The 27130-nt window shown below is 40.5% G+C and overlaps 1 protein-coding gene across 4 annotated transcripts in view; it reads right to left on the bottom strand.

The window, feature by feature from the left end:
- The window catches only part of DGKI (diacylglycerol kinase iota), a 221713-nt gene that overhangs the window by 61377 nt on the left and 133206 nt on the right, over window positions 1-27130 (bottom strand). For 3 of the 4 annotated variants that reach the window (XM_074826017.1, XM_074826018.1, XM_074826019.1), the window contains exon 21: window positions 10073-10173. In XM_074826017.1, the coding sequence (XP_074682118.1) occupies window positions 10073-10173 (101 nt within the window). Of the gene's footprint in view, window positions 1-10072; window positions 10174-25031; window positions 25095-27130 lie in introns of all 4 variants that reach the window. The other variant, XM_074826020.1, reaches the window with a different exon arrangement.

The raw sequence follows: 27130 nt of genomic DNA, 5'->3' as shown, positions 1-27130 counted from the left end.
GAGCTACCTACTAAGATCTCATTAAATAAAAATGAACAAGTGAAAACTCTTGAGTACCTGATTTTCTAAAACTGAATCACTGAATGAAGTTATTTTTTTCTTCCTAGAGGGTCTTTAATCAAACAATGGCCAAAAAAAGTAGAGAAGCAGCAGGAAAGAGACTTAAATCCTCATATGAAGTATTCCAAAAGGAGAGCAGAATATCAACGTGTAAACAATTTTGGTAACTGGATAACAAGAAGCAACATAAAGTCACTGACAGTTCTGAGATAAATAGAAAAAACAACTGTGCTGCAGCCCCTCCTGCTATTCAAACTAAGTTGATTAAGAGAGAGAGGTATTTATCTAACGAGAAGCTCTTCATTCTGATAAGAGAACAAGACATTGCTAAAAGATAGCGGGGAACATGGCTCATATTTTTGTGGCCCACTGAGGCAAGAAGTTCAGTGGTTTCAGAGAGGAGAGGAGAGGAGCACCTCTGGCAGTCAAGGTCATTATGGGCCTCAGAGACCAGCACAGGGCTCTGGGTACACATCAACAATGCTGCCAGCATTGTGTTTGGAAAGCAGTTTGAAAAGCAGAACAGCTATGAACCCGGGAAAACCAGAAGCAGGGAAAAAAAGCTGGAGGGAGAAACAAGAACATAAAGAAGGAATAGGCAGGAAGACTAGGCAAGAAGGGAAGAGCTCGTACTTCTCCTGAAGCAACACTGACATCTGATAGTGGTGCCAATCCACCTGCACATTTTCAGGAAAGCCAGAAGGGAATAGTGCTCACAGCAACCTCCCAGATTTTTTCATTACAGAACAAAGACTGAGAGACAAGCAAGTGGAAGAAGGGTCAATAGCAAGGTTTGCTTTATGCGCTCTGATGCTCTGGGTTACTGACTGATTCTCTTTGCTTAGTGTTTATTGTTGCTTAACCTGCTCTGACAAGAGACCCTTAAGCTCTTTGTAGAGAGTACTTAATGGCTATCTAGTTTCAATTCAGCAGATCTCTTGGCAGTCCTTACCGAGAGAAGCGTTTGTTAAATTCATTTATATCACTAAAAAGTGAACTGCAGCAGACATGACTACACCTCCAATAGCTACAGAGCACCAGGGAGCTACACCACTGGCTCATGAACTGTCACCACAGATTTTGACTCTTTCTGTTGAATTCCTTCCTTCATGGAGGAGTATATGCACTTAATGGGGACCAGAGCTTTGGCCTGTCAAAACAATGCAGCTAACACAGAACTGGAATCCTTAACTTAATCCTGACAAACCTAAGAAGGAGGACCTTACAAACATTTAGAATCCTAAAGAAATCCACCAAAATGTCTGAAAAGAAAACACTAGTATGTAATAAATAGCTTAGCAGTGACATTCATGAGTGTCATCTAACAAGTGAAGAAGTCATGATTCACAGATTTAATTAAATTATGTCCCATCTATTCTTGGTGGTCATGGAACAATTCTGGAATTCTGGTCTGGGTGACTTTGTCCTTAAAAAGAAACGTGCAGCTTTTGCTGCCTGGAAATCCTGAATTAGCATGACCTATGGCTTTTGGGGTCAATGGCTAGCTAAGGGATAAGGTGCATGGGGGGGGTCTCAAATGGTTCCATTCCATATGGTTCATGCTCATTTGAAAAACCTTTTAAATCATTACTGGATAATACTATAGCACATACTAAAATGTTGCTTGTCAAAGGTGGTTTTTTGTCTGGGATATGTTACGGAGTTTTTTTGGTTTGTTTTTTTGCAAGATGCATTTGGCTTTCAGCAAGGAAATCGTTCCCAGCCCTCATTTTTATCATAAACCACAGTAAGTATGCACAATGCACCACGCAGCCAAGATTTTCAAAGTGCTTCACAATAGCTGCTGTTTGAAAACAAAAGCAAATCCTTAGTGATTGATAACGGGATTGAAACTATGGGATTGTTGCTCATTCTAAATATAGGGCAATGCTGTGCAATAGAGGCAAAATGAGTTAAGTTATGGTAAATCAGTTAAAGGCATAAAGATAACATGCATGGCATTCAATGTCATTGCAGACACTTTCATCCAGAAGAGCTTACACCTCTTCTGAACAGCCCTGTGTGGATGAGGATGTGGACAGTACAGAACAGTTATTACTAGATATGCCAGGTGAGAGAGAAGAAGACAAAGTCTTACATTAAGAGCACAGACACTGCAGAGCAACTTTCCCATACACCCACACACTGTCCACTCCTGTGAATATATAGTTATATCCACACATGGGAATGTGCCAAAAACAAGGGATAGTCTCAGATCATGAGCCAAGCTGCAGCATTTAAGTGCCAGACGTTTTATTCTCAAGGCGCCTGCTCTTCTGGCCACTTGCATCTAGCTCCCAGCTTCTTTGTTCTCCCTGAATCATGAAAAGGACTTCGTCCAGGGAGCTGTGGATACAGACTCTGATGCTGCAGTGATGAGCAGCAGTGCAAGAACCCTGGGACATGAGACAGGGCAGACAGTTGCCTCGTATTCTGACCCAGTACTGCAGGAAGCTTTTTGTTCCTAGCAACACTAACCAAAACCAAGTATCAGCAGGAGAAGGGTTGGGTAAATGCAGCAGTATGGCTAGCATGATGCTCTAATTAACTGCAAGATTAGTAGTGATTTCTAAGTCCTCATGAAAGTGGCTATGGAATTTATAAACAACAACTAAATCTTCCACCTATTAACTGCCCATAATGCTGAATATCTAAAGCTAGTGAACTCTTTAATAAATAGTATCGAGGACACAAATGGAAGAAGCCTGAATATACCGCACATGGCACCATGAAGAAAAAATAAAATTCAATTAACTTCCCCATTTATTGTTATGAAAGGATTCAATTTGTGATCTAAACACCATGATTAACCCACTCAAATAGCAAACAAAACAGCCTGAAGACAGATCATTAAGGTAGATGTGAATGCCAGGAAAACTCATTCTGAGTCTGACATACCTCAGGGGACTGGGGAGATTAGACACTGGGCTGTAAATGTTTAATGTAGCAAATAAAGGATCCTCACTACTGAAGAAGTTATAAGAATGTCATTTTCCTGAGGGGTTTCCACTAATACTAGAAACGTGAAGGACCAAGTAAATTCTTGGGAGAGAATTTTAAAATACTCAGACATTTATATTAAGAGGTTTGGCTTTCCCAGTACGGCTTTAATACAGCTGAGTTTGTAAAAAAGGATTTCCTTATCACACAAATCTAAGCCATGTGTCTCTTCAGATTTCTTTTGTTTATTATACTGACAAAACCTAAGCCTCCTTAGGTTCGTTGGTTGCTAGCTTTCTTAGCACTAGTAGTCCACTTTTAAAATCCTCACACGTCACGAGCTAAAACACAGCAGAGGTTATCAGTCTAAACCAGACCACGTTTGAGAAGATGGTCATCCCCTCCATCTCTCAGTGATCTCTCCAATACCCTACCACAAAAATGAAGAAGCTGTCCAAGTTAAATGAAGAGAGAACTTGTCCCAAACACCACACAAAAGGGAACAGGTTATAAAAGTAAAACTATGAAGAGCTAGGAATTGAAACTGGCAGGGAATGGATATTAGGGCTAATAGCTGAAAGAAGAGTTCTGGCTGAACAATGAATAAGGATTTAGGATTAAGAAAAAGAGCAGGAACCTGAACTGCACTATCTGTAGAAACAGATTAAGACAGGCAGGAAGGATGTGTGTGGGATGAGATGGCCAAAGGGGACAACCAGGACTGAAAAGGTAAGAGGAAATCAAATCAGAAAAGCAGTAAGAAAAGAAAATGGGAGAAGTAGAATAGGCACTGAAAAAGCTCACAGAAAGTCTATACCAGAAAGGCAAACTATAGCATGATTTCCTGGAAAGTCTGAAATGGAACTTAAAATTCTTGTGTCTCCCCACTCCTCTAGGGTAAATATGTATTTATATCTATTTGGAATACTGTCCATCTCTTCCAGTTTAAGGGAGACGGCAAACTTACAGGTGACAGTTTCCCCACTAGCTCAAAAGGCAGAGGACTGTGTTACATGTACATACGACTTATGTGGTGTCAAGGGAGGGTAGATTTAGATTAGATCTAAGGAAGAAATTTAGTACAGTGAAGGTGGTGAGATAGGAAACAGGTTGCCCAGAGAAGTTGCAGATGGCCCCTCCCTGGAAGTGTTCAAGGCCAGGTTGGATGGGGCTTTGAGCAAGGAGTCCCTGCCCATGGCAGGGTGGTTGGAACTAAATGATCTTTAGAGAGTCCTTTCCTACCCAACCATTCTGTGATTTTATAACTCAATGATATGAGATATGTGGTTTTAATGGTTTGGATTTACTCCTTCCTCCAAACCCAGGCAATGACATGCCCTGTTAAATAAATGTTACTATGACTACAAAATCAAGAGCTCAAAAATAGAAAAAGCTAGGATTTAAGGTGTCTATTTCAGCACCTGTGTGTATATTCATTGTGCTACTGCCTTTAATTATCTGAACACATCCTGTTTTTTCTTCTGTTGGACTCCCATGTCTTTCTAATTTTTGAACATCTGTGTGTATGGGTGTCAGTCAAAGGGAGAAGTGTAATTCACTCTGCTGTCTGGACAAAGCCCACAAGGTCTCACCCATCAAAAGGCAAAAATAGATATTTCATTTGACACAAGCAATGCCTTTGGCAACTTCCTCTTTGTTTTTGTCATTTCTGGTTTAGTTACAACCATTTATCAGCAGTTTGCATCTGTACACACCAGCATGAGAATCTGGGAGCTCAGTGGCAGCAGAGTTTCCAATATTTAATTCACTACTGACTTCTAACCCTCTACAGTTTCATCTTACTGGGTGACTTTAAGCAACCCATTCAACCATCTCAGTTTCAGATCTTATTAAATCACTGTGACAGAGAAATGCATGAATTCACTAATGTCTACACAACACATACTGAGAAAACAAAGCTGTTAGAGCACGGCAGTGACTTCTAAGCAGAGTGAAATTTAATAGAAAGTCTGTAGGTAATGTTGCCTTTTACAGAGCTTCTACAGATAAGGCACCATGTCCACTAAGAGGCCTCCTGATGAATAAATGGCCATTGGTGCTTCCTTTATAGGATGGAAGAGAAGATTTGTAACTACACAACCCATCTCACCTAAAGCCATTCAGATCAAAGCTGCCTCCCAACACAAGCACATCTGCCTCAGCGGCTAATATCCCCTGTCCTGACTCCATCTGCTAATACAGGTTTCTCTCATCATACCACCTAGCAGGAGGTCCTCTGCTTCCCTCTGCCCTCAGTGCCGACCTCTTCTTATTTATCTAGTTGCTCAAAATCACACGGAACAATCTCCAAATTAACTTCACCTGCCCTATCCTTGAGCTTTAGAGTCAGAATACATTTCATAGATCAAGGATTCTCAAACTGTGGTAAGTACATCGCTGGTATGAGGAAGCTACAGTATCTCTGTACATGTACACATCCCAAATGACTCACAAGCTTGTCACGCCATGCACCTGATAGGAACTCCTAGGGTGACCCCAAACCCTCAGATAACCCACAGGAATTAAAGGCAGGGACACATGCATTATAGACATCTGGTTAGATATAAGCAGGAAAGACAGACAAGAATTTGAAGTTAACATCACACCATGTTACACCACCCCCCACTCACACACACACAAAGCAGGGAGGCTGCAGAGAAAAGGACTGTTAGATTACAGATAGTTCAATTGTTACACACATGGAACTAAATTTTATTCAAAAATTGCTTTTTAATCTAGTGTGCCATTTTATCTGAGCAGAGATAACAGCTTTTACACAGCTGCCTCTGTGTAAAAGACAGTGAGAGACACATGGAGCTGTTACAGAGCTGAGAGTTATTTCTGATACTGCCACTACTGCAGCTGGGTACAATTCCTCCTTAAACTAAAATTGTTCTCCATGGCTAGGGCATACATAACAAGTTAAGGGCAGTAAGAACTGACCTATTAAAATGAACAAATAACTCTGCAGTTACTGCTGATGGTGAGCTATTTCACTGCTCCATCTTCATGGTGCAAATCTACAACAGTGTTGGCAGGAAGGACTAAGAAGGGTTGAAGACTACTTAGTCACCAACTAGTTTATGGCTGGTTTGTTATTGATTTTTTTTTTTTTAATTTTAAATATAATTAGTTTCTGCATATACCTCCACTGTCAGGAATTTTTTAGTGGCATTGGAAAGGGGAAAGTAAGGTGCCATAAACAGAAAGATTTTGCTATTTTAAAAATAACTCAATTGTTCCCTGACAATGCTGCTTTGGATCACACTTTCCTGCAATAACAGGAAATCAGAGAGGCCACAGAAGATATGCAGGCAAGAGAGACAGAATTAAGTTCTGCCCATCTAGAAACATCAATCCAACTCATTTTTTGAATATGGTTATGGTCAGGTAATGTACAACTATTATATTGGGCAGAAGGTGGTGAAGCTGGTGACTAGGGTGATAAGTGCTTGGGGCACTTATAGGGAGGCGTTAGAAAAGACAACTACATTTGCAGTGAAGAGCATTACAACATAACTAAAATGCCAACATATATCCCTTTCTTGAGAGTGCAGGGAAGCATTCACCCCTTCTCGCGGAAGGATCAATAAGCATCCTCTCTACCATCATCAATCATCCCACAAGACAATACTGAGATGCTGACAGAAGAAAGAATGAAGGAGAAAAGAAGGAGCATGGGGAAGGAAGAAAGGGGCAATTCAGAAACAGCATCTTGGTTAAATGCCAGCTGCAGTGACAAGAAAAGTAGAAAGCAACAGAAGGAGAATGGGTTAAGAACAGTCATGCCCTTCAGAGGACAAAGTGACATTCTTTAATTGCTCAGGAGGCTTTCAAAATTAGGTGTCTACCTCCAGCAGAGTGAAGATTAATCTTCATGGAACAGTTTGTATGACGAGTTGTTATATGTCAGAAAGTGCAGTTTTAGGTGAAATAGTTGATAGAATCAAATAAGTATTTCAAGAAAACAAGAGGAGTGAAATGTATTTACTGTGAGTTAAAACGATCCAGATTATTACACTATGTCAGAGCTTTCAAAACTCTATTATGGAGACATGTAACAGACAAAAATGATAATAGCTTCTTTGCTATTTTTCCTTCAGGGATAACTCATTATTAACTGGCTTCCTTTTCCTATTCAGATTGCTGTGAGATTCTGGTTTGGTCTTCAAATTATTTAGGGAGGTAAAAGTGCTTTTAATCCTTGTGGGCAGGGAATGGCTATTAAGTATAGTATTCCACAATTAAGTTGTAGGTATTCTGCCAAAGCCTGGACAGATACGTAAATTGAGTCCCTTGCAAGCATTTAGTGAGACATACACACACCCGAGAGCTACAGTCATGCTGAAGGAAGCTAACCCCTCTTACAGTAACAGGCCTCGTAGAAACAAGGCCCAATACAAGTGCTCTTGTATTTTGCTAGTGCACAAGTATTATCTGCATTTAAATTTTTTATTCAGACTAACAAAATGTCAGTTGTTCACCTGCCATGGAAAGGTACTTATTTGCACTCCCCACTCCCCAATCACTTCCTCTGGTAAAGAAAGGAGAGTCACTTCTCCCTCAACACTTCCCTCATCCCCGCTTTAGCCAAGTAACTTTTAGTGGCAATGCTCCATGAAGTGATTTGCTGATGAGGATGTAGACAGCACACTTATTTCACAGAAGTATTTAGAATATGATAGAGCCAGGCAGGCACCAATCCATAGACCTGCCACCAGAAAACCATTTAAAATTTATCCAATTAGCTATGTCAGAAATGCAATTAAAATGTCTATCTACTCTTTTTAAAATGAAGATTTACATGATTTTCCAGCTTCCTTCCTCATAAAAAGTTATGTAGTCCTCTAGTATAACCATGCAGCTTGATGACTGTTTGTACCTCAGTTTCCAGAAGAGACACAAGCATCTTGCAGTAAGTTACAGGAAAATGTGGACATTAGGTCTATGCTCAGTGAACCACAGGAATTTTGCATTTTGGTTTCTGACTGTTTAGAGAGCACTTCTCTTCCCATACATGATTTTATTCAGTCATAATTAGCATCACTCAGAAGTCCTCAAATCAAGACCAACCTCCTGAAAACTAAAGGCTGGACAATTCTCATAGTAGACACTTAAGTTATATGTCCAGAGAATTAGGCTGATGACCATCAGTGTATGCTGTAAGTTATATGTCCTTACACAGGACATTCCTAGTAACTACAAAGAGTAAGGTGAGGCATCTTTCCTGATTTATTTTAGGTTGATGGGGATATTATTTGTTTTCTCATATTTTAATGTGAAAACAGTAATGCACAAGCATTACTGAGACAGCTAAGGAGGACAAATAGGAAAAACAACTTCATGAAAAATGTCTGAGGAGAATACTCCAGTCCAGCTATGTTACATTATAAAGCTAGTCACGCAGTAACTGGAAGGAGAGACAGGAGACTCTTACTGCAAATGACCTGCCAAAGCTCCAAAGCCACCATTTTAACTCTTGATGGACAAACACTTACTTTTTGAACGAAAACCTCTTAAGCACATATCCAGCAAGTGATCAAAAAATGCATGTGAAATCTAAAACCAAATCTCAGAGGTACCAGATCATTCTCTAATATTTTTTATAATGTTACGTTTTTTGCAGGTGACAACACAAATACACATTTACAACTGCAGTGATAACAGTGTAAGAAGTTGTATATTTTGTGTCAGAACATGTAAATGGCTCTTAAGGACTATATAATACATACTAAATACACATACACAAAATCTATGTCCATAGTGAGGATGGATGAGAATAGTTTTCCTCAGATGTGAAACCATAGGAAGAACCATCAAATGAACCAGACTGTTTTTGACAGGGTTGGATAGATATGGGTTCAATGTGGCCTGAAGTCTACTCAAGGTCAAACTCTCAATTTAAACTTGAAGCAAGTTCTTCTCCAGGGAGCCATAATCCTCATCCTGTTAAAATTCTTCTTAGTCCAGTGATGAAGGCTTTGATTGCTTTAAATATGACCAAAATCCACTAACAGAAACTTCAGAAAAGGCTGTCAGGACCTGTATTAAAATTTAAGCCATTTCAGTTATTTTGTCGGAAGAAGAGCCGGTGAACTGGGAGAATAAGGAAGGGATGGGACTAGACGAGTGAAACAATTTAACTATCTTCCAACAGTAAGATAAGCAAACCAATTAAAAGAATTGTCACCCTGTAATTACCAGAGCACTCTGTATTACAGAGGGAGCTGAAGCTTTGTTGCACAACAAACAGTCATGCTTGTAATTTAATATGAATAATGAGCCAGATGCATGAACAAGACTATTAAATTGTTATCGCAAGAAGCCGTGTCCCTCATTGATTAATGACTCTGTGTGTCACCAAGGAAAGGAACTCCATTTTTAAGTGTGGATTGTCATCATCCACGTTGCCAAAGCAACCACTGTCTGCTTTCGACTTACCCCTGAAGGTGGCAATTAAACCATTACATGAGGAAACAAAACAGTGATTATTCTCTTATATGAAAACTGAAGGCAGTTAAGAATAAGGACTGGGGAAGCTAGATTTGTTTCCCAAGATAGATGTATCTTACACAAAAACCATGTTCAAGGTCAGAGCACATTCTCAATATGAAATTTATCACGGTCCTCAAGGTCAGAGCACATTCTCAATACGCAATTTATTATGGTCCCCCACTCAGCTTCAAATTTGATGCTAATCATAAAATCTGGAATAGTTTCATACACTAGTAGAAACCCAGCAGGACCAACAGAAAGACATGAATAAAAAAACCCGACAGGTATGAAAACCACTTATTTTACAGTAAATAAAATCAACTTGCAGAAGGCATAGTTAAGTAAGAAAACAGGTGCATTCTCTCTATATGCTCTTTATAAAGACTATTTATATAGAAAGAATTTCTATGTGCACAGATAGATGAATATACACTCCACATGACTCATCCAAAATGTATGCTTGACCCTGTGTTTGAGTTTTTTGTTGTTGTTTTATTGGGGGGGGGGGTTGTTAACATTAAGATTTATACAGAATGTTCTACCAAAAGCAGCTACAACCTGGCTTCTTCCAACTTACAAGCTTCCCGGAGTTTTTCCTTGTCATAATGTAGCCCCTCATATTCTTGTAAATTAATCCTGTTCACTCTGATCCGCAGGCGATCTGGGATGGAATGAGGACTGCAAGAAAAGAAGAAAGCTTCTTAGACAAAGTTTTCCATGAAAGAACAAAATTAAAATAGAATATGAAGTGATTTAAGTCTTCTCTGAAAGAAGAAAAAGAGCAAGCCTCTACAAAATTGTGCCAACTCCTCTCAGGATCATCACTACATTTAAAATTACAGCTACCCACCGCACAACAACATAGACATTACAGCTTAGATAAGCATGATGAAGAATCTCATTTGCTGACTCTGCGGTCTGGAATTGCAAAGGTTTTTCTGAATTCTCTAATGTCTATACAGCTACCCCTTCCCTCATCAGTTTGCCTTTTTTTATATCCCTAGGGCCTTACCACAGCCAGTAGATCTGCCAAGCTGTGATTCAAGACACAGATACTTTCTTGGGAAGTCTCTCAGGACAATCATTCCCCTGCCCATGAGAGCATTCTCCCTCATTCCTGGAGGATCCTCATTTAGCATCGCCTGGGAAACAGGCAACAGAAATGTTGCTAAGAACTGGATTTCCATAGTAGTGAGTCCAATACACAGAACCCAGGAGGACTTTCACAGGCAAGTAGCAATACAGGAACCTCATTTCTACAGATTTCAGTCAGATTTAGACACCTCAACTGTCTATATAATTTTGAAACACTCAGTGGGTCCCTATCTATAAATGAAAGTGTCTATATATTGATAGAAAGTCGTCCTGAGAAGCTTTGCTTTGATTTCATGCTGGCTTCCAACTTACTGTAAACTATTATTTGATTTAGTAAGTTTATCTGAATGCTATGTAAATTAACTTGGCCACATTTGCATCTTTCACTTGAAAGATAACATGTATTATAATGCCCAAGCAAATGTCTGTCCTATAGGAACTGGCCCCTGCGTCAGCTGAAATTAGATTCTTCATTCTGTTTCCACCAAAAGACCATCTATTTTTTCTGTTTTAATCTAGTTAGTAACAGAACTCTGCCAGTGGTACTACTGCCTAATATACACACTGCCTTTTAAAAGTTAAAACACGGTGTCATAAAAATACAGGTTTACTTCTTTTTTTTTTGTCTCAATTTTAAAATATTTGGCCTACAGCATTTACACTCCTAGTGCAGGACAAGCCACATTTGTAAATGTAATGTAATAAAAAAATGTAAATTTTTTTTTCTTTTTAAACAGCGAGCAATTTTCTTTTTGGCTAGAAAATACTGCAGACCTAACAAAACACATGGTTTATGGCCGTCTCTTGGTAGAGTCACTGGGACTGCAATTAGCAATTATTTCAGTGTTAGCTTATTGCACGCTTTCTCTCTGTTGGTATAAATAGCTCTGTCACATCTGTACAGATAAAAATAAAGATCAAAAATCAAGTCCCAGTTATAAAAAGCTCCATTGGCACAAGTACTCTTTGCCTAAAAAGTGATAAGGGATAATGAATTGAGGGTACCTCCAAAACCAAAGTGTAAGACAACATACTAGAAGGAACAACACTGAAGAAATTCACATTCCGGACAGGAGTTTCCCTATTAGTGATGAAAATGAACCTATGATATATGCAGAATAGCTTAGAAGAAATCATAAATGCTTAACAGTGGCAGGAAGACTGACATACTCAGAAGCATATAGGCTACCCAGTGTTTTCCCTGTGCTAACTGACAGGGACTATTGTATTAAAGTGCCCAAAGATATCAGCAAACTGCCCACATTTAAGCTAGGCTTGTGCAGTTTGGTGACAGACACCAGGGATGGTAACTTCCAGCACAGCTTCAGGAAGCAGCCTTTGAACTCAGGTGCCATTACATCAACCCACTGAACAGCACCCTCCACCTGCAGGCTCTACAGCTGGCTCAGCAATCCAGAGAAGACAAGTGCCTGCAAATGGAGGGGCGTGTTGCATAGGTGGAACAAGAACATAACCGCACAAAGTCTGACACTTTTTTCTTTCTTTTCTTTTTAAAACAAGTTTAAATATCACGTTGCTGGCTGAGAAATGAACATAGTCTGAGGAACTATATTCCCTTCCAAATTCTATAAAATGCAAGTTTCAAAAATGAAAATCATAGGAGATTTTATTTTTAGCCAAAAAAAGAAAACGTTTAAGTCAGAAAACACAGGAATTTAACAGCACAGTTTTGTCTGAGGGAAGCAAAGATAATTCACTGCATGTAATAGGGTCCATAAAAATGACAGACTGACAGCTCTGAAGAGTGAAGTCTTTTATGCAGTGGTACAATACAGGAAGAAGCTATGTTGCTTCTCCCCCTGACATTCTGCCCCACACACATTATGATGAAGGTAGCTCAGTCTTCCAGCTGATCAGTTCACAACCTGAGGATTGTTGGTAGGTGTCAGGGAGGAACTGCTTGTGAATTACCTCTACTTCTTTGAACTGAGCTGGGAGGAAAAGGGATGGGGAGACAGGAGAAGACAGCTACTTATTTCTGTTGTAACACTCAACCATACTACAAAGACAGCCATCCTTGCTATGCACTGAATTAAGCCCAGTGTAAACCCAACCCAAAAAACTGTCTCCAACTGTTGCTTCTCCTGAAACCAGAACCAAAACTGTACTGTTGTGCTGAAGCCTTTGAGAAACCCAAAACAGAACTCTAAAAAGGGTGCTTTCCAATCCCCAGTTCAAAATAACCACTTGACCAAAAGCTGATACTCCTGTGCAGGAATTACTCTGTCCAGCTCTCCAAACCAGAACCACACCATAGCCTCCCCCTACTTGCTCTTTTCCATTTCTTCCTTGCTACAGAGCTCGTCCATGTATGATGCTCAGACCCTCCTTTTCACTCCATGACCTTGTGCTGTGGTATCCAGAGTGTTGCTCTCCATATTGAGGGAAAACTGTTTAGTACAAGAACTTTGCATCTTCCCAAGATAAAATGTAATTTTAACTCCTAGGTCACAGACTCCTTTTTCTCATTGATTTGTCCTTTTAGATCTTCCACAGCAGATATCTGAGTGATACTTGTCTTTCAAGCACCCATTGCACCCCATCAGTCTGGCTTCCCCAGCAACCTACTGGTGTCCTTCACTGTGAGAGATGAATTTGCTTATGTATTTTTGTAGCTCTGCACTGTCTGTGCAGACTTTACAGCTATGAGGTCTTTAATACTTCCCACTCACAATTTCACTTCCTCTCCTTCCACACAGCGACCCTTCTCATATTCCTTAGTGCATGGCAGGACAGGAATGTGCCTGATACAGGCAACTGGAAACAAGCTGTGCTTTATTGTGGGAGATACTGAGGACAGAGCACGTAACCCTCTCCCCAGCTTCTCCCTGTGAGCTTGTCTCAGTCATGCAACTGTTTCCACTTCCCGATGTTGAGGTGAAACAATTCCAGCAAGCCTGGGATCACTAAAAAATAAATGGTTAATGAATTATTTTTTGTCTGATCCAGAACAATCATCGTTGAATCAGAAGTGATTTTAAAAGTTGCTGTTTCAAGCTTTCTGTTCAGTACTTACACATAACTATCATGTTTGAATTTTCAGAAATGATAATTATTTCTATGGTACCTGGTTTAGATAAGAGAGAAAGGGGACAGAAGAAAAAAGAGAAGGAGCAGTGTAACCAAGTTCACACATCTAACCTTTGACAGAGGCAAGAATTCAACAGGAGTCCTTCAGCCTAAAATTCAATCCCTTATTCCCAATGCCATCTACCAATTCCTCCCCAAGGCTACCTTCTTTAGGGTAAAAGTTAGGTTTTCAATAATAATACAGTGATTTTTTTTGTGCTGGTTTTTTCCCCCTGCAGACTTCCACCAAGACTTTTTTACTTGTAGCTGAAAATAGAATGCCTGAAAATATTTGGATGATTGTCTAAATAGTATTATTACAAATAATTCTAATAACTGTCTATATTATCTACAAAGATTTTTTAAGATTATCATCCAGACCCAAGACTTTTTAATTCTCTGGGAAGATAATGTAAGAAAAATCAGCAGAACTATCTTCCTTTTACAGTGCTTTGCTCATAACTTATTTGGCATAAAAATTACAGAATCATAGAATAGTTTGGGTTGGAAGGGACTTCAAAGATCATCTAGTTCCAACCCCCCCTGCCATGCACAGAGACACTTTCCACTAGACCAGGTTGCTCAAAGCCCTGTCCAACCTGGCCTTGAACCCTTCCAGGGAGGGGACATCCACAGCTGCTCTGGGCAACCTGTGCCAGTGTCTCACCAGCCCCACAGTAAAGAATTTCTTCATTAGATCTAATATGAATCTACCCTCTTTCAGTTTAAAACCATTACCCTTTGTCCTATCCCTACACTTCCTGATAAAGAGTTCCCCCCCCTCCATCTTTCCTGTACGCCCCCTTTAAATACTGCAAGGCCGCTATAAGGTCTCCCCAGAGCCTTCTCTTCTCCAGACTGAACAACCCCCACTCTCTCAGCCTGTCCTCACAAGGGAGGTGCTTCCCTTATCCTCCAATGCTGTAACCCCATTATAGAAGGCCACTAAATTTGTCAGGCACAATTTGCCCTTAGTGAAGTCATGTTGGCTGTCACCAATCACCTCCTTATTTCCCACATGCCTTAAGCATAGTTTCCAGAAGGATCTGCTCCATGATCTTGCCAGGCACACAGGTGAGACTGGTTTGTAGTTCCCTGGGTCTTCCATTTTTCCCTTTTAAAAAGTGGGGGTTATGTTTCCCCTTTTCCAGTCAGCAGGAACTTCACCAGACTGACACAACTTCTCAAATATGATGGATAGTGGCTTAGCCACTTTATCCGCCAGTTCCCTCAGGACTCATGGATGCATCTCATCAAGTCCCATGGACTTGCGCATCTTCATGTTCATTAGATGGTCTTGAACCTGATCTTCTCCTGCAGTGGATCGTTCTTCATTCTCCCAGTCCCTGCCTTTTTCATTCTGCAACTTGAGCAGCATGGCTGGATCATTTGTCAGTGAAGGCTTAAGCAAAAAAGTCATCGAGTACCTCAGCCTTCTCCATATCCCCGGTAACCAGGTCTCCCATTTCCTTCTGAAGAGGGCGCACATTTTCCCTAGTCTTCCTTCTATCACCAACATACCTACAGAAGCTTTTCTTGTTGCCCTTGAAATTCCTGGCCAGATTTAATTTTATCAGGGCTTTAGCTTTCCTAATGATCTCTGGCTGCTTGGACAATTTCTGTCTTCCTTCCAGGCTAAGTCCTTACTTCCACCCTCTGGAGGCTGCCTTTTTTGTGTCTGAGCTTGTTCAGGAGCTCCTTGTTCATTCATGCAGGCCTCCTGGTGTTTTCGCCTGACTTCTGCTTTGTTGGGATACATTGCTCCTGAGCTTGGAGGAGGTGATCCTTGAATATTAACCAGCCTTCTTGGGCCTCTCTTCCCTCCAGGGCTTTATCCCATGCCACTCTACTAAGCAGATACCTGAAGAGGCCAGAGTCTGTTCTCCCAAAGTCCAGGATAACGAGCTTGCTGTGTGCCCTCCTCACTGCCCTAAGGATCTTGAATTCCACCATTTCATGGTCACCGCAGCCAAGGCTGCCCTTAAGCTTCACACTCCCCACCAGCTCCTGCTTGGTGAGAACAAGGTCCAGCATAGCACCTCTCCACATTGGCTCCTCTATGAGCTGGAGATGGAAGTTATCATCAACACACCAGGAACCTCCTGGATTGCTTATGCCCTGTTGTGTCATCCCTCCAACAGATATCAGGGTGGTTGAAGTCCCCCATGAGGACAAGGGCTTGCAAATGTGAGGCCGCTCCTATCTCTCTATAGAGAGGGTCTCATCCACTCAGTCTTCCTGATCAGGTGGCCTGTAGCAGACACCCACTATAATGTCACCTGTTCCTGCCCTCCCTTTAATCCCAACCCATAAGCTTTCAGTCAGCTCCTCATCCATCCTCAGTCAGACCTCCACAGCCTCCAGCTGGTCATGGCCCCTCCTCCTCATCTCCCCTGCCTGTCCTTCCTAAAGAGCCCATATCCTTCCATTCCAACACTCCAGGCATAGGAGCCATCCCACCACACCTCTGTGATGCCAGTAAGATCATAGCCCTGCAGGTGTGCACACATGTCTAACTCCTCTTGTTTATTTCCCATGCTAGGTGTGTTTGCATAGAGGCATTTAAATGGTTCCCCTGATGAACCTGACTTACTGTCTGGAATTCCTTTATGCTGCTCTTCAGGTGCTCTTCTGCTGCCCTGTGATCCCTCTCCAGGCTCTAGACATCTACTGCTGGCACTGGCATCAAACTGGCAGGAGTGGGATGGACTGAGATTCCCCACCCCGACAACTTTAGCTTAAAGCCCTTTTCACCAGCTTGGCAATCCTATGACCAAAGATGCTCTTCCCCTTCTGACAGATGGACCCCATCAGCTCCCAATAGACCAGATTTCCCAAAGTGAGTCCCATGGTCTAAGTAGCCAAACTACTATGAAAGCTGTGAAAAATACTAGGAAAGCTGTGTAGAAAGAGTTATGATAGGCCTTTTTGCTTCCCAGTTTCTAAGCACTAGGTCAAACACAAGCTTTCTTGGTAACCATTACCAATGAATTAGTGGTAAACTTAGGTCCTACCATACAACTGGCCTCCACTGTAATTGATTTCCATCCAAATGGACCTTGAAAGGCTTGAGAGGTGGGCCTGTGCAAACCTTATAAAGTTCAGCAAGGCCAAACGCATGGACCTACATATGGGGCAGGGCAATCCCAAGCAGAAACACAGGCTGGCAGTGAGTGGATTGAGAGCAGTCCTGTGGAGGTGGACTTGGGAGTGTCAGTTGCCAGGAAGCTCAACATGACCCAGCAATGTGCATTTGCAGCCCAGAAAGCCAATCACATCCTGGGCTGCATCAAAAGAAATGTGACCAACAAGTCGAGGGAGGTGATTCTCCCACTCTATTCTGCTCTTGTGAGACCCAACCTGGAGTACTGTGTTCAGCTCTGGGGCCCCCAGGACGACATGGACCTGTTGAAGGGGGTCCAGAGGAGGGCCACGAATATGATCAGGGAACTGAAGCACCTCCCTTACAAGGACAGGCTGAGAGAGTTGGGTTGTGCAGCCTGGAGAAGGGAAGGCTCTGGAGAGACTTATAGTCTCCTTGCAGTAATTAAAGGGGGCATACAGGAAGGGGGTGGGGGTGGGTGGGGGGGTGGGAGGGGAGGGATGGGATGATGACAACACACATGACTCTCAGGGACTGCAGCAATAGGATGAGGAGTAATGGTTTTAAACTGAAAGAGGGTAGATTCAGATTAGATCTAATGAAGAAATTCTTTACTGTGGGGCTGGTGAGACACTGGCACAGGTTGCCCAGAGCAGCTGTGGATGTCCCCTCCCTGGAAGGGTTCAAGGCCAGGTTGGACGGGGCTTTGAGCAACCTGGTCTAGTGGAAAGTGTCTCTGTGCATGGCAGGGGGGGTTGGAACTAGATGATCTTTGAAGTCCCTTCCAACCCAAACTATTCTATGATTTCAAAGACATCATCGCAATGGATAATCTGGATATCTTATGAAAGGGGGAGAGGAAAGAAAGACAGGGAAACAGAACAACTTCTCCAAGTGTATATTTGGAGCCTTTATGTCAAGGCAGAGGGATGGTCATGTTGACCCTATATTCAGTGCTCAAGAAGATCTGCAAAAAGTGGAAGGAGGGGATGTCGAGGCTCATGTCAACATCTGACAATGCTCTGTTAATTGCCATCTATCTCCCTATCTCTGTGAGGACAAGACAGTGTTTGGATGCCAAGAGGAGAGAAGGACAACACTGACTTCTGTAGCTATGTTGACTCACTACCTAATGCCATGTAAGAAAGAAAAAGTGCATCTGCTCTTTACAAATATTATTTCCTGGCTTGAAGCCAGTGGCTACCTACTGCATCTGCAGCATCACCTTCTTGAGTCAAATTAGTCCTTTCACCTGTAAAGGAGAAGTAAGCAAGCCATTTTTATTTACTTGGAACTGGAGGAGGAAAAGATCTAAAATCAACAGCAAGTCCAAAATATTTTTGTTGCTCCAGGAGCCACAAACACACTCTCCTAAAACACTTCTTAACTAGAAAATATCTAAGAGGATACTTCCAATGCTTTTGTAAAAAGTATGATTTCTTGGTACATCAGTGCACCATGTACCTCAATTTGCCTCTATGGAAAAAACAAGTACACCATCTTAAACGTAATGTATTACCTGAGAAGAAATAATTCCTTTTCAGGTCAAGTGTGGGCAGGCAACTAGCCAGCAAGTGTCAGAGTTTCCTGTTCTCCTATTTCTTCCTCCTGTTCCTTTTTATAAAGACTACTACTATATGAGCATGCTGTGTGTGCTAAAACATACAACTGGAGAGGAGAAGCAGAACTTGGCTTTTTGTCTATTTGAAAAGTTTATTTATCTTAGTCATAAAAATGTAACCTTGGAAAGAGCAGCTTTCTATAGAAAACAAACTATTTTCAGAAATAGGAATGCTAAGAGGGCCTTTCTACAGGGTAGAGATTTTATATACTTAGCTGAGTCCAGTCACAGGTAATATATTCATAATTCAAATCCATATATATATATGCATATATACAAACCTATAAAAATGCATATATACATACCAAAAAAAATTCAGTGACCAAAGTTCAATGGTTTTGTTCATGCAAATACTCTTTGTTCTGTCAGAATACAGTTGTTGGCTGATATTATGTCTCAATTTTATTACCTATTCAATATAGCTTTGCCCCTGAAATTCGCTATGTGAATATTCATTCCTTGTGCTATCAGACTGTCAATGGACACCAGGAGATACTGTCCTCATTGTCCAACTAATTAACTCATTCACACAAGGAACTCATGAGTTTCATACAGAGCTCTATTTAATGCAGCTGAGAAAACACTTCCACTATCAATATTTCTGTAGTCTTCACAGATACTGTATAATAATCCATATTATTATACGAATCACACAATTTATCTTGTTCACACAAACTCAGTATTCAGAAACCACAAGATTAAGTACATTAGCACATCCATGTAAAAGCTAATAATAGGTTGATAAATGTGACTGAAAGCAAACATTAGCACAGTATTAATAGAAATGGATGTTTCTAAACACTGTATAAAACAACTTGCTCAGCTGTAAGGAGAGAAAGAAAAGCTTTCTAGATAGAGTAGCAGGCAATTTATAAATAAGTTTGGGGAGATACCGCACTGCAATTCAACCTAAAAATATTTAAATTTCTTCTTTCTATGTATTACATAGTCAATGAAAAGTAAAGTACAGATAAATGTATTCCATTACCTCTCAAAGAATCTAATTAAGAACCTCACTCCCCAAACACACCAATCCACAGAATTACATCCTAAAAGTCATTTGACACATAGGATCATAAATACAGATTCAGGTCAACTGAAACATTCTGTTCATTCATGTTGATTAGCTATAATGGTTTCATTTAAACACAAACCTAAATATCAATCTTCTCAAATCAGAAGCATAGATAGGCTAGTTTATCATATTGAATTTTATCTGGTGAACTTTTGATTATGGACCAGAAGTGCACATTCCAGGCATTATTAAATAACAATCCAAATAAGCCTTGTAGAAAAAGCTATGCACATTATTTAGTTGGAACAACCTATGAAAGATTCTACAGAGGTGTTATGAGTTCCTCTCAAAATTAATTCACTCACATAAAAAAAAAATGTAATTTCAGTAATAGAGAATTGTTTTCTTTCCTTTTTTAGCTGCAAAATTGCTGAACAGTACAAGGAAATTGCATTACTTTCTATCAGACAAACAGCATTTGACTTTTCCACAAGAATACAGATCACCTAGATATTGAATAATTCCTACTGTAAGGAAAAGGGCATACTTTCAGGAAATTCTTAAAACTTTTAGACATTCATTAGCGTAAACAGTTCATTTAATTTTTATGTTTAAGTCTACTCTTCTGTGAGACGATATCCATCCCATGGTATACCAGGTTACATGTCAGAATCAGAACCACTCTTTTTACAGGGATAGGTCTTAGAAAGTCAATATCATGCTACAAGAATTGGTTATAAGGTGAAGTAATTTTTAACACCACCCACCTCCCTGATGGAAATTGCTTACTAAAGAAAAGGTATACATTTGTTTCCCTCCTATGCCTGAACTATAGCATTTTTCAGATTCTAGAAATGTTACCATCACCACCCCCACCCACCACCCTCACACCCCTCCCCCCCCAACAAACCAAAAACCCCCAAACACACAACAACCAAAACCTAAAAACACAGAGCTTTGACAAAAAAAAAAAAAAAAAAAAAATGGAAAGGGCTTTTTTTTTTTTTAAATCCCTTTCATTCTACCACTTGTGGTTCAAACCCACAGGAGAGCCACACATACCTATTCTGAGACTACCAGCAGAACCTGATCTACTTCCATTCACCAGGAAAACACACTCGGCTTCTGATGAAGCTGTGATTTCCTCCTCTCACCCCTATTAATCATCCAGTAACAGGCAAAGGAGTCCAGCCAACTCACTTGGAGCACAGCTGGTTTTCCTAAGAAACATGCTCCTGCCTCCAGTCACCCAGGAAAGAAAACAGGCAAATACAGCTTGGGTCCTGCCCAAGCTTGGCACTCCTGCACAACAACCTGGTAACACTTCTGCCATGCCACCAGATTGATTCAACTGGGAAGACACACTTCTAAATTATACATGCCCTAATCCCTCTATCAATTATGTATGAACCCTGTGAACCATTTCTTATGCTTTGTGTCTGCAGAGAGAAAGGAAATAATAATAAACAGTCCAACAACTCTACAGAACCCAGCAATAAATTTCTGATAGCTCTTCCAGAATACAGCCCACACCAGCCTACACACAAAGATTTTTAGTATGAATCAGTAAACAGGAAAAGAACTCTTTTACTGCCCCTCCCTTGCAAAAAATAATCTTTAGGAATAAAAAAAAAAAAAAATCACACTCCTCTGGGGCATGTTTACAGTGACAGATTAATGAATTACCTATCTCCTCGAGAAGAAATAAACATGCAAAATTAATTAAATGTTCCAGTGTTTAGAACAATTGGAAAAAGGAAAGCAGCAGCCAGAGGAAAAAATAAATCAACTTTACTTTTGAGATCACATTGACAGAGCCTGGAAATGATACATTAAAAATAAGTGTGTTTTTGACAGCATTTATCTACTTAAAACATAAGAACTGCCACAACACAGCAGAATCATCCAGGCTTTTCTGATGGACAAATTGCAGTGCTTCACAAAAGTCCACTGCTATTTTAAGGCAAAGCTCTTTATCTAAAAAATACTCCTAAAAACATAAGCTCCACCACATTTTTTTTTTTATTCCATTTGATAAGTGTTATCCCAGATAAGCCAGGTTAACTCAACTGCACTAAACCCTTTTGCACTTTCTTCCCTCACGCTTCCTTCAGCAAGTGCTTGAGCGTTTTGCAGTATAAAGGCTAGACCCACACATACACTTAAACATGTGCCAAAGCGCCAGGTGGAATCCTGGTCTTCACTTTCCTTCTCCTTCCCCATGCTAGCTGTAGTTTACTCCCACTTTACACTTCCAAGCACAGTGGATTCTCTGATAGTAGTGATCTCACTAAACAGAAGCCCACATGCTAAACAAGAAAAAGTGACAAAGAGACTCAACTCCCTATAATTCATGTAATGAAGAAAAGGGAGAAAAAAAACATATATAAGCACTTTCATCCTTAACTATCCATTTGGAGAATAGTTCACTCTAACACTTTCTCCCTTATGCCTTGTCTCCCACTGTTCTTTATTAGACTCCCCTCCTATAGACAACACCCATATTCAGCTTGAGAAAGCTGATTCTGTTTGGCATTTTGATCTCTAAAAGCAAAACATTATTTCCTATTACCCCTTTGCTATTCACACAGGTTTTACATGCCTACTCTGCTGCAATCATTACTCTGTAAACTCTTTTATAGAGTACTATTTACCAATAAAGTGATACCTATATTTTCATTTATGCAGATTTTGTAATAAAAAAATAATCACAGCATATCCACAGTGCTTACTCCACCTGTAAAAGGATGGTAGAAGCCATACAAGTCAATTATGTTTTATTCTTCAAATGGTAATTTTTATTTTCAGAACTCCTTTGCATCAACCACACAACACGGATGTACTCTCACATTTGCATCCTTCTCACCCCTGAACATCCAGCTGGAAAATGCAAGTCTTTATCTCCCTTTTAAAAGAGCCTCAATTAAAAATACAACACTTGTATTTACTTATGCACCTTGCATAAACGTTTGAAATAGATCACACTACAGTTCTACTATCCTTGCAACAAAGACCATATGTGCCTAATAATGTTGGCTGCCCCAAATTCCCATGCATATCCTGCCACAGAAAACCTGAAATTTATCTGAGACAGGCTGTATCCATCACCAGGTCTCAGCAGAATCTACCCTGCTGTTCAGTACTAACTGGAACTTGGGCTTTTTCTATGTTGTTCAACAAAAAAAGGAACATTTGAATCTCAGAGCCATCATAATTCAAATCAAATTTCCCTAATACCTCATGGGTTCTTATTTTAATTTGCCAGACACGTTAATTGGCAGCCACAGTGCAGCAGCGTGTTTAATCTATTTTTACAGATTTTAAGATACAGAACATCTTTGACTTACAAATTAGTTTGGGGCTCACGAGTGTCTCTCTTCCTGCCTTATCCTGACAGCTGATATCAAATGGGACATTCAAATGAACTCTATCAAAACTTGGAGGTCATTTTCCAAGGGATATCCCTCAATGTGGAAAGAGTACCCGTTCTCCCAGACCCACAGCTTAATGTTCTGTGTAAGCAATAAGGCTTATCGCAACATTTTCTAGAGACTTGCTTAGATACTGAATCAGTGAGACAAGTTGGTTTTATTACTTTCTGCACCTCAGCAGAGTACAGCAAATATGATCCAGGGATAAGGCACACCAAATTGGAAATCTTTCCTTGTTTGCAAAATAACAATGAGGAACGTGCATCTTACTGAAATTTCACAGAATCACAGCATGGCTGAGGTTGGAAGAGAGACTTCTGGAGGTCATCTAGTGCAACTCCCTGCTCAAGCAGGGTCACTTAAGAGCAGGCTGCCCAGGACCATGTCCAGGCAGCTTTTGAGTATCTCTAAGGATGGAGATACCACAACAACTCTTGGCAACCTGTGCCAGTGCTCAGTCATCCTTACAATAAAATATTTTTCCTGATGTTCAGAGAGAATCTCCTGTGTTTCAGTTTGTGCCCACTGCCTCTGGTCCTGTCACTGGGCATCGCTGAAAAGAGCCTGGCTCTGTCGTCTTTATACCCTTCCTTGAGATACCTATAGACATTGATGAAATCCCACCTAAGCCTTCTCTTCTCCAGGCTAAACAGTCCCAGCTCTATCAGCCTTTCCTCATAAGAGGCATGCACCTTAGTCATCTTCATTGCCCTTCACTGGACTCCCTCCACTAGATCCATGTCTTGCTAGTACTGGGGAGCCCAGAACTGGACCCAATACTCCAGATGTAGCCTCATCAGTGTTTAGTAGAGTGTAAGGATGACCTCCTCTGATCTGCTAACAACACTCCTAATGCAGCCCAGGATACCATTAGCCTCCTTTGCTACAAGTGCATGTTGCTGGCTCATGGTCAACTGGATGTCCAACGGGACCCCCAGGTCCTTTTCTGCAAAGCTGAAATTTGCTCTTAAAATTATTCAATCAGTTTTCCCAAATAATTCTTGGTTTACTGAACATTTATGGCCATTTATTGCATGTGCTCAGTCTTCAGAACAGAGAAGAGTTGGTGGGTTTTCTTTTAGCATATACCATTGACTTTCTTCCATGATAGAATAAGAAGTAGTCTTGGAATCAAGTTTCTGCTCTGAATATCTGGATTTATAGCTCTGAAATTTGTTATTTTCCAACATGTATTTCAAATTCATTTCTTTGATACTCCTAAGCTGTTTGAAAAGATGTGCACCGTAACAGTGGCAAAGCAAGACGACAAAAGGGATGCCAACACAAAGCCAAACATGTCTTTTTTGACTGAATAGTGAAAAAGCATTTCTGAAGACTAACTACACTGCCTGAGTTGACATGTTATATTAAACTGGGGATTTTGTTTGGGTTGGGAGGTGGGGGGTAGGTTGGTTGGGGTGCTTTGGGGGTGTTTGGTTTTAGTTTGGTTTTTTGTTTGTTGGTTGGTTTTTCTTAATTGTGGACACACACAGGTTTTCATTATATGGTATGCTTCCATAAATGGGATGAGTTGTAAGATACCAATATACAATGGTACAAGTGTTTTTAAGTCCCAATTCACCACATTTTTAAAAAGACATTAGGCTCATGAATAATTTAGCTACTATCTAGCAAGTTAGTACAGTGGAGTTGCTGACTATCAAGATATTGCCAAGGTGTGGAGGGGTCTCCATCTTCAATGCAGCTACACCCAATGTCATGACACTCCTCTGGGGGAGTAGTTTCCTGTTTTGATCAGCTCTATCTGGAGATATAGCTAAGAAATCAGCTCTATATGGAGATATGACTTATGGTCGAGTTTGTTCACATTATTGTTTTTGACTAAAACCAAAGGACCAAAAGTTCTTATCTCAACTGTTTCCAGGGATGGTACCTGGCCCTTAACTTCAGACCTGCCTGTCACTATGATTTGTCTGGCAAGCTGGACTCTTGGCTGAACCTGGTCACCAACACCAGACATGCCGTGTTCACCTTACTCGGGTACTGTGGAAGTGTGCCTTTGCACATGAGGCCACTGCCCTGTGCCTGCCATGCTGTCACCTGAGCTCCTGCTTCCCATTTGACACTGAATATTACTGTCCCATCTCCTGGTTGAATGACACGCAAGGTAACAGCAAAAAACTATGGAACTTTGAAAGCAGAAAAAACCCAGATACTCACACAGTGAAGGAATCGGGGGGAGCTGAGACTCTCCTCAGGTCAGCAGACTGCACTTTATGGATACTATAAGGCAGCAGGAAATGAGTGGCCAGGAGAAACGCAGCACACAGTGTGGACAGACAAGGAAAAAGGTGGGAGGGGGGAGAGAGAGGGAGGGAGAGAGAGAAAGTGTGGAAGAGAAGAAAGAAAGAGAAAGACATACAACATTTAAACAGAAACAAAAGGAATGTGTCACATAGAAGTTGAATGAAGAGACATGCAGAGCTCCAAGTTCACACTAGGAAGCCAAGAGCAACAGAAGACATGCAAATGGGAAAAAAATCACTGCTACATGGCACACAGGAGCTTTCTAAAGACATGAGTGAGGAGGACCAATGACAAGCTAGGCACATGGCTATACAAGGAAGACGAGGAGCCCCAGGATTTGTTACACAGGCACTGAAAAATTTCAAGGCAACAGGCTTTGGAAGCAGGTCCAGAAATGCAAAACAAAGCCAATATCTGAATGGATGGAATTGTCTCCAAAGGTTGGCCAACTCTAGTTAACGTTTAAGAAAAAAAAATACCCTTACTGGAGATTTTGTATCCACAATGACAAATTGCTGTCTCCATTCTTCTTTCATGTACCTTAGGGAAACATGCATTTTATATATAGTGACTCCCAAGACTGACTCTCTTTTAGTGTTTATACTCAAATGGTCCCTTTGTTTCTCTGAAGTATATGGAATACATGTTTCATCTATAATCTCTTCCCTCCTCTTTCTCTTCCATTATGCAGGACATTCTTCCTCAACCCAAACTAGAAGCCAGTGAAAGCAAAATGCCATCTTTTGAGGTTCAGAAAGTGATCATTAACTGAAACTTACTCAGCAGCATACTAAACTGTAGTTTCTAATCAGAAAATGACTCCTGGAAAAGTTGAACCACAGCTTCTCTTCTCATTCCACATTAATTTTGCTTATAGCTCACAAGAACCACATTCTTGTCTTGATCACAGAAAACCAAGATATATGTTGTCTCTTTCACATGTTACCATGATCAGCAGTGGAGAGTAGGAATGAGAACTTAGCCAGCAAATCTTTAGGGAAAGGACGATAAGAACATAATTCACTCTTTTGCAGAAAAACCAAGTCTGTTGATCTGGCCATAGCAAAAATTTGCTTTTGCTGGTACAAACAGAAAAGACATTACCAGAAGAAAAGAAACCCACCTTTTCTTCCCCACAGCCCCACTATCTGCCTTGTTTCAATCCATAAGCAAGTGTGAACAGCATCACCTTATCCTGTATATTCCCTGCACCTAAAAAGTTGCTTCTGCCTTGAAACAATTTATTAGATTGTTACTTATCTCCATTGTAAAGCAATTCATTGTAGGATGAAGGAGAAATTATGCCTGCCTTTTATGTTTAGACAGCCTCCATTAGAAACAAAATAGAAGCACTGTTACTGTATCCACCAAAGAACAGCTTTCCTCCACTATGCTTCAACTCAAAATGTTAAAGTTATCAGAAGAGTACAAACCATAAACAGGTCATCCTCACCTACTCGAGTACTCATACAATCTGTATATCACAAGACAGCTTAACTTTCCCAAAGGAAATATTAAAAAAAAAATACTTGGTAATCAGTAAGAGAGATCACAATTAACATACTGAGAAAGTTCTGTGTAGGCAATTCAGCAGTGAAAGATTAAATAACTGAATAAAATATTAATTGCCAGTAATTCGCCCAGCTATGACAAAATGCAGCGTATTATACTTATTTGTTCTGTAATAGCTTGGACGAAGCTTTTCATGCTGCTTCTGTCAACGAGGAAGGGAGGCTCCTTCCGTTCAAGTAGCCCTACAGAAGCACTACATTTTTGTTCCTTAACTTGATTCTATGGACAACTTTTTTTTTTTTATTAAAAGACTAGAAAAGACTAGGAACTTTTACACTGTCAAAAGTGTTGCTGAATCTTCCCCACACCTTGAAAAAGGCAAATAATTCAGTAACAGATAAAACGAGGACTCTCAACATATAGGAGCTTCTACCTTGAAGGTCTGTGTAGAACCACATGAGGCAGTTTATGTGCAATTAGAAGGTGCTGGAAGCACAATA

This window comes from Strix aluco, chromosome 5, assembly GCF_031877795.1.
Source record: "Strix aluco isolate bStrAlu1 chromosome 5, bStrAlu1.hap1, whole genome shotgun sequence".
NCBI classification, from domain to species: Eukaryota; Metazoa; Chordata; class Aves; order Strigiformes; family Strigidae; genus Strix; species Strix aluco.
This window is presented reverse-complemented; position numbering and strand designations above follow the sequence as displayed.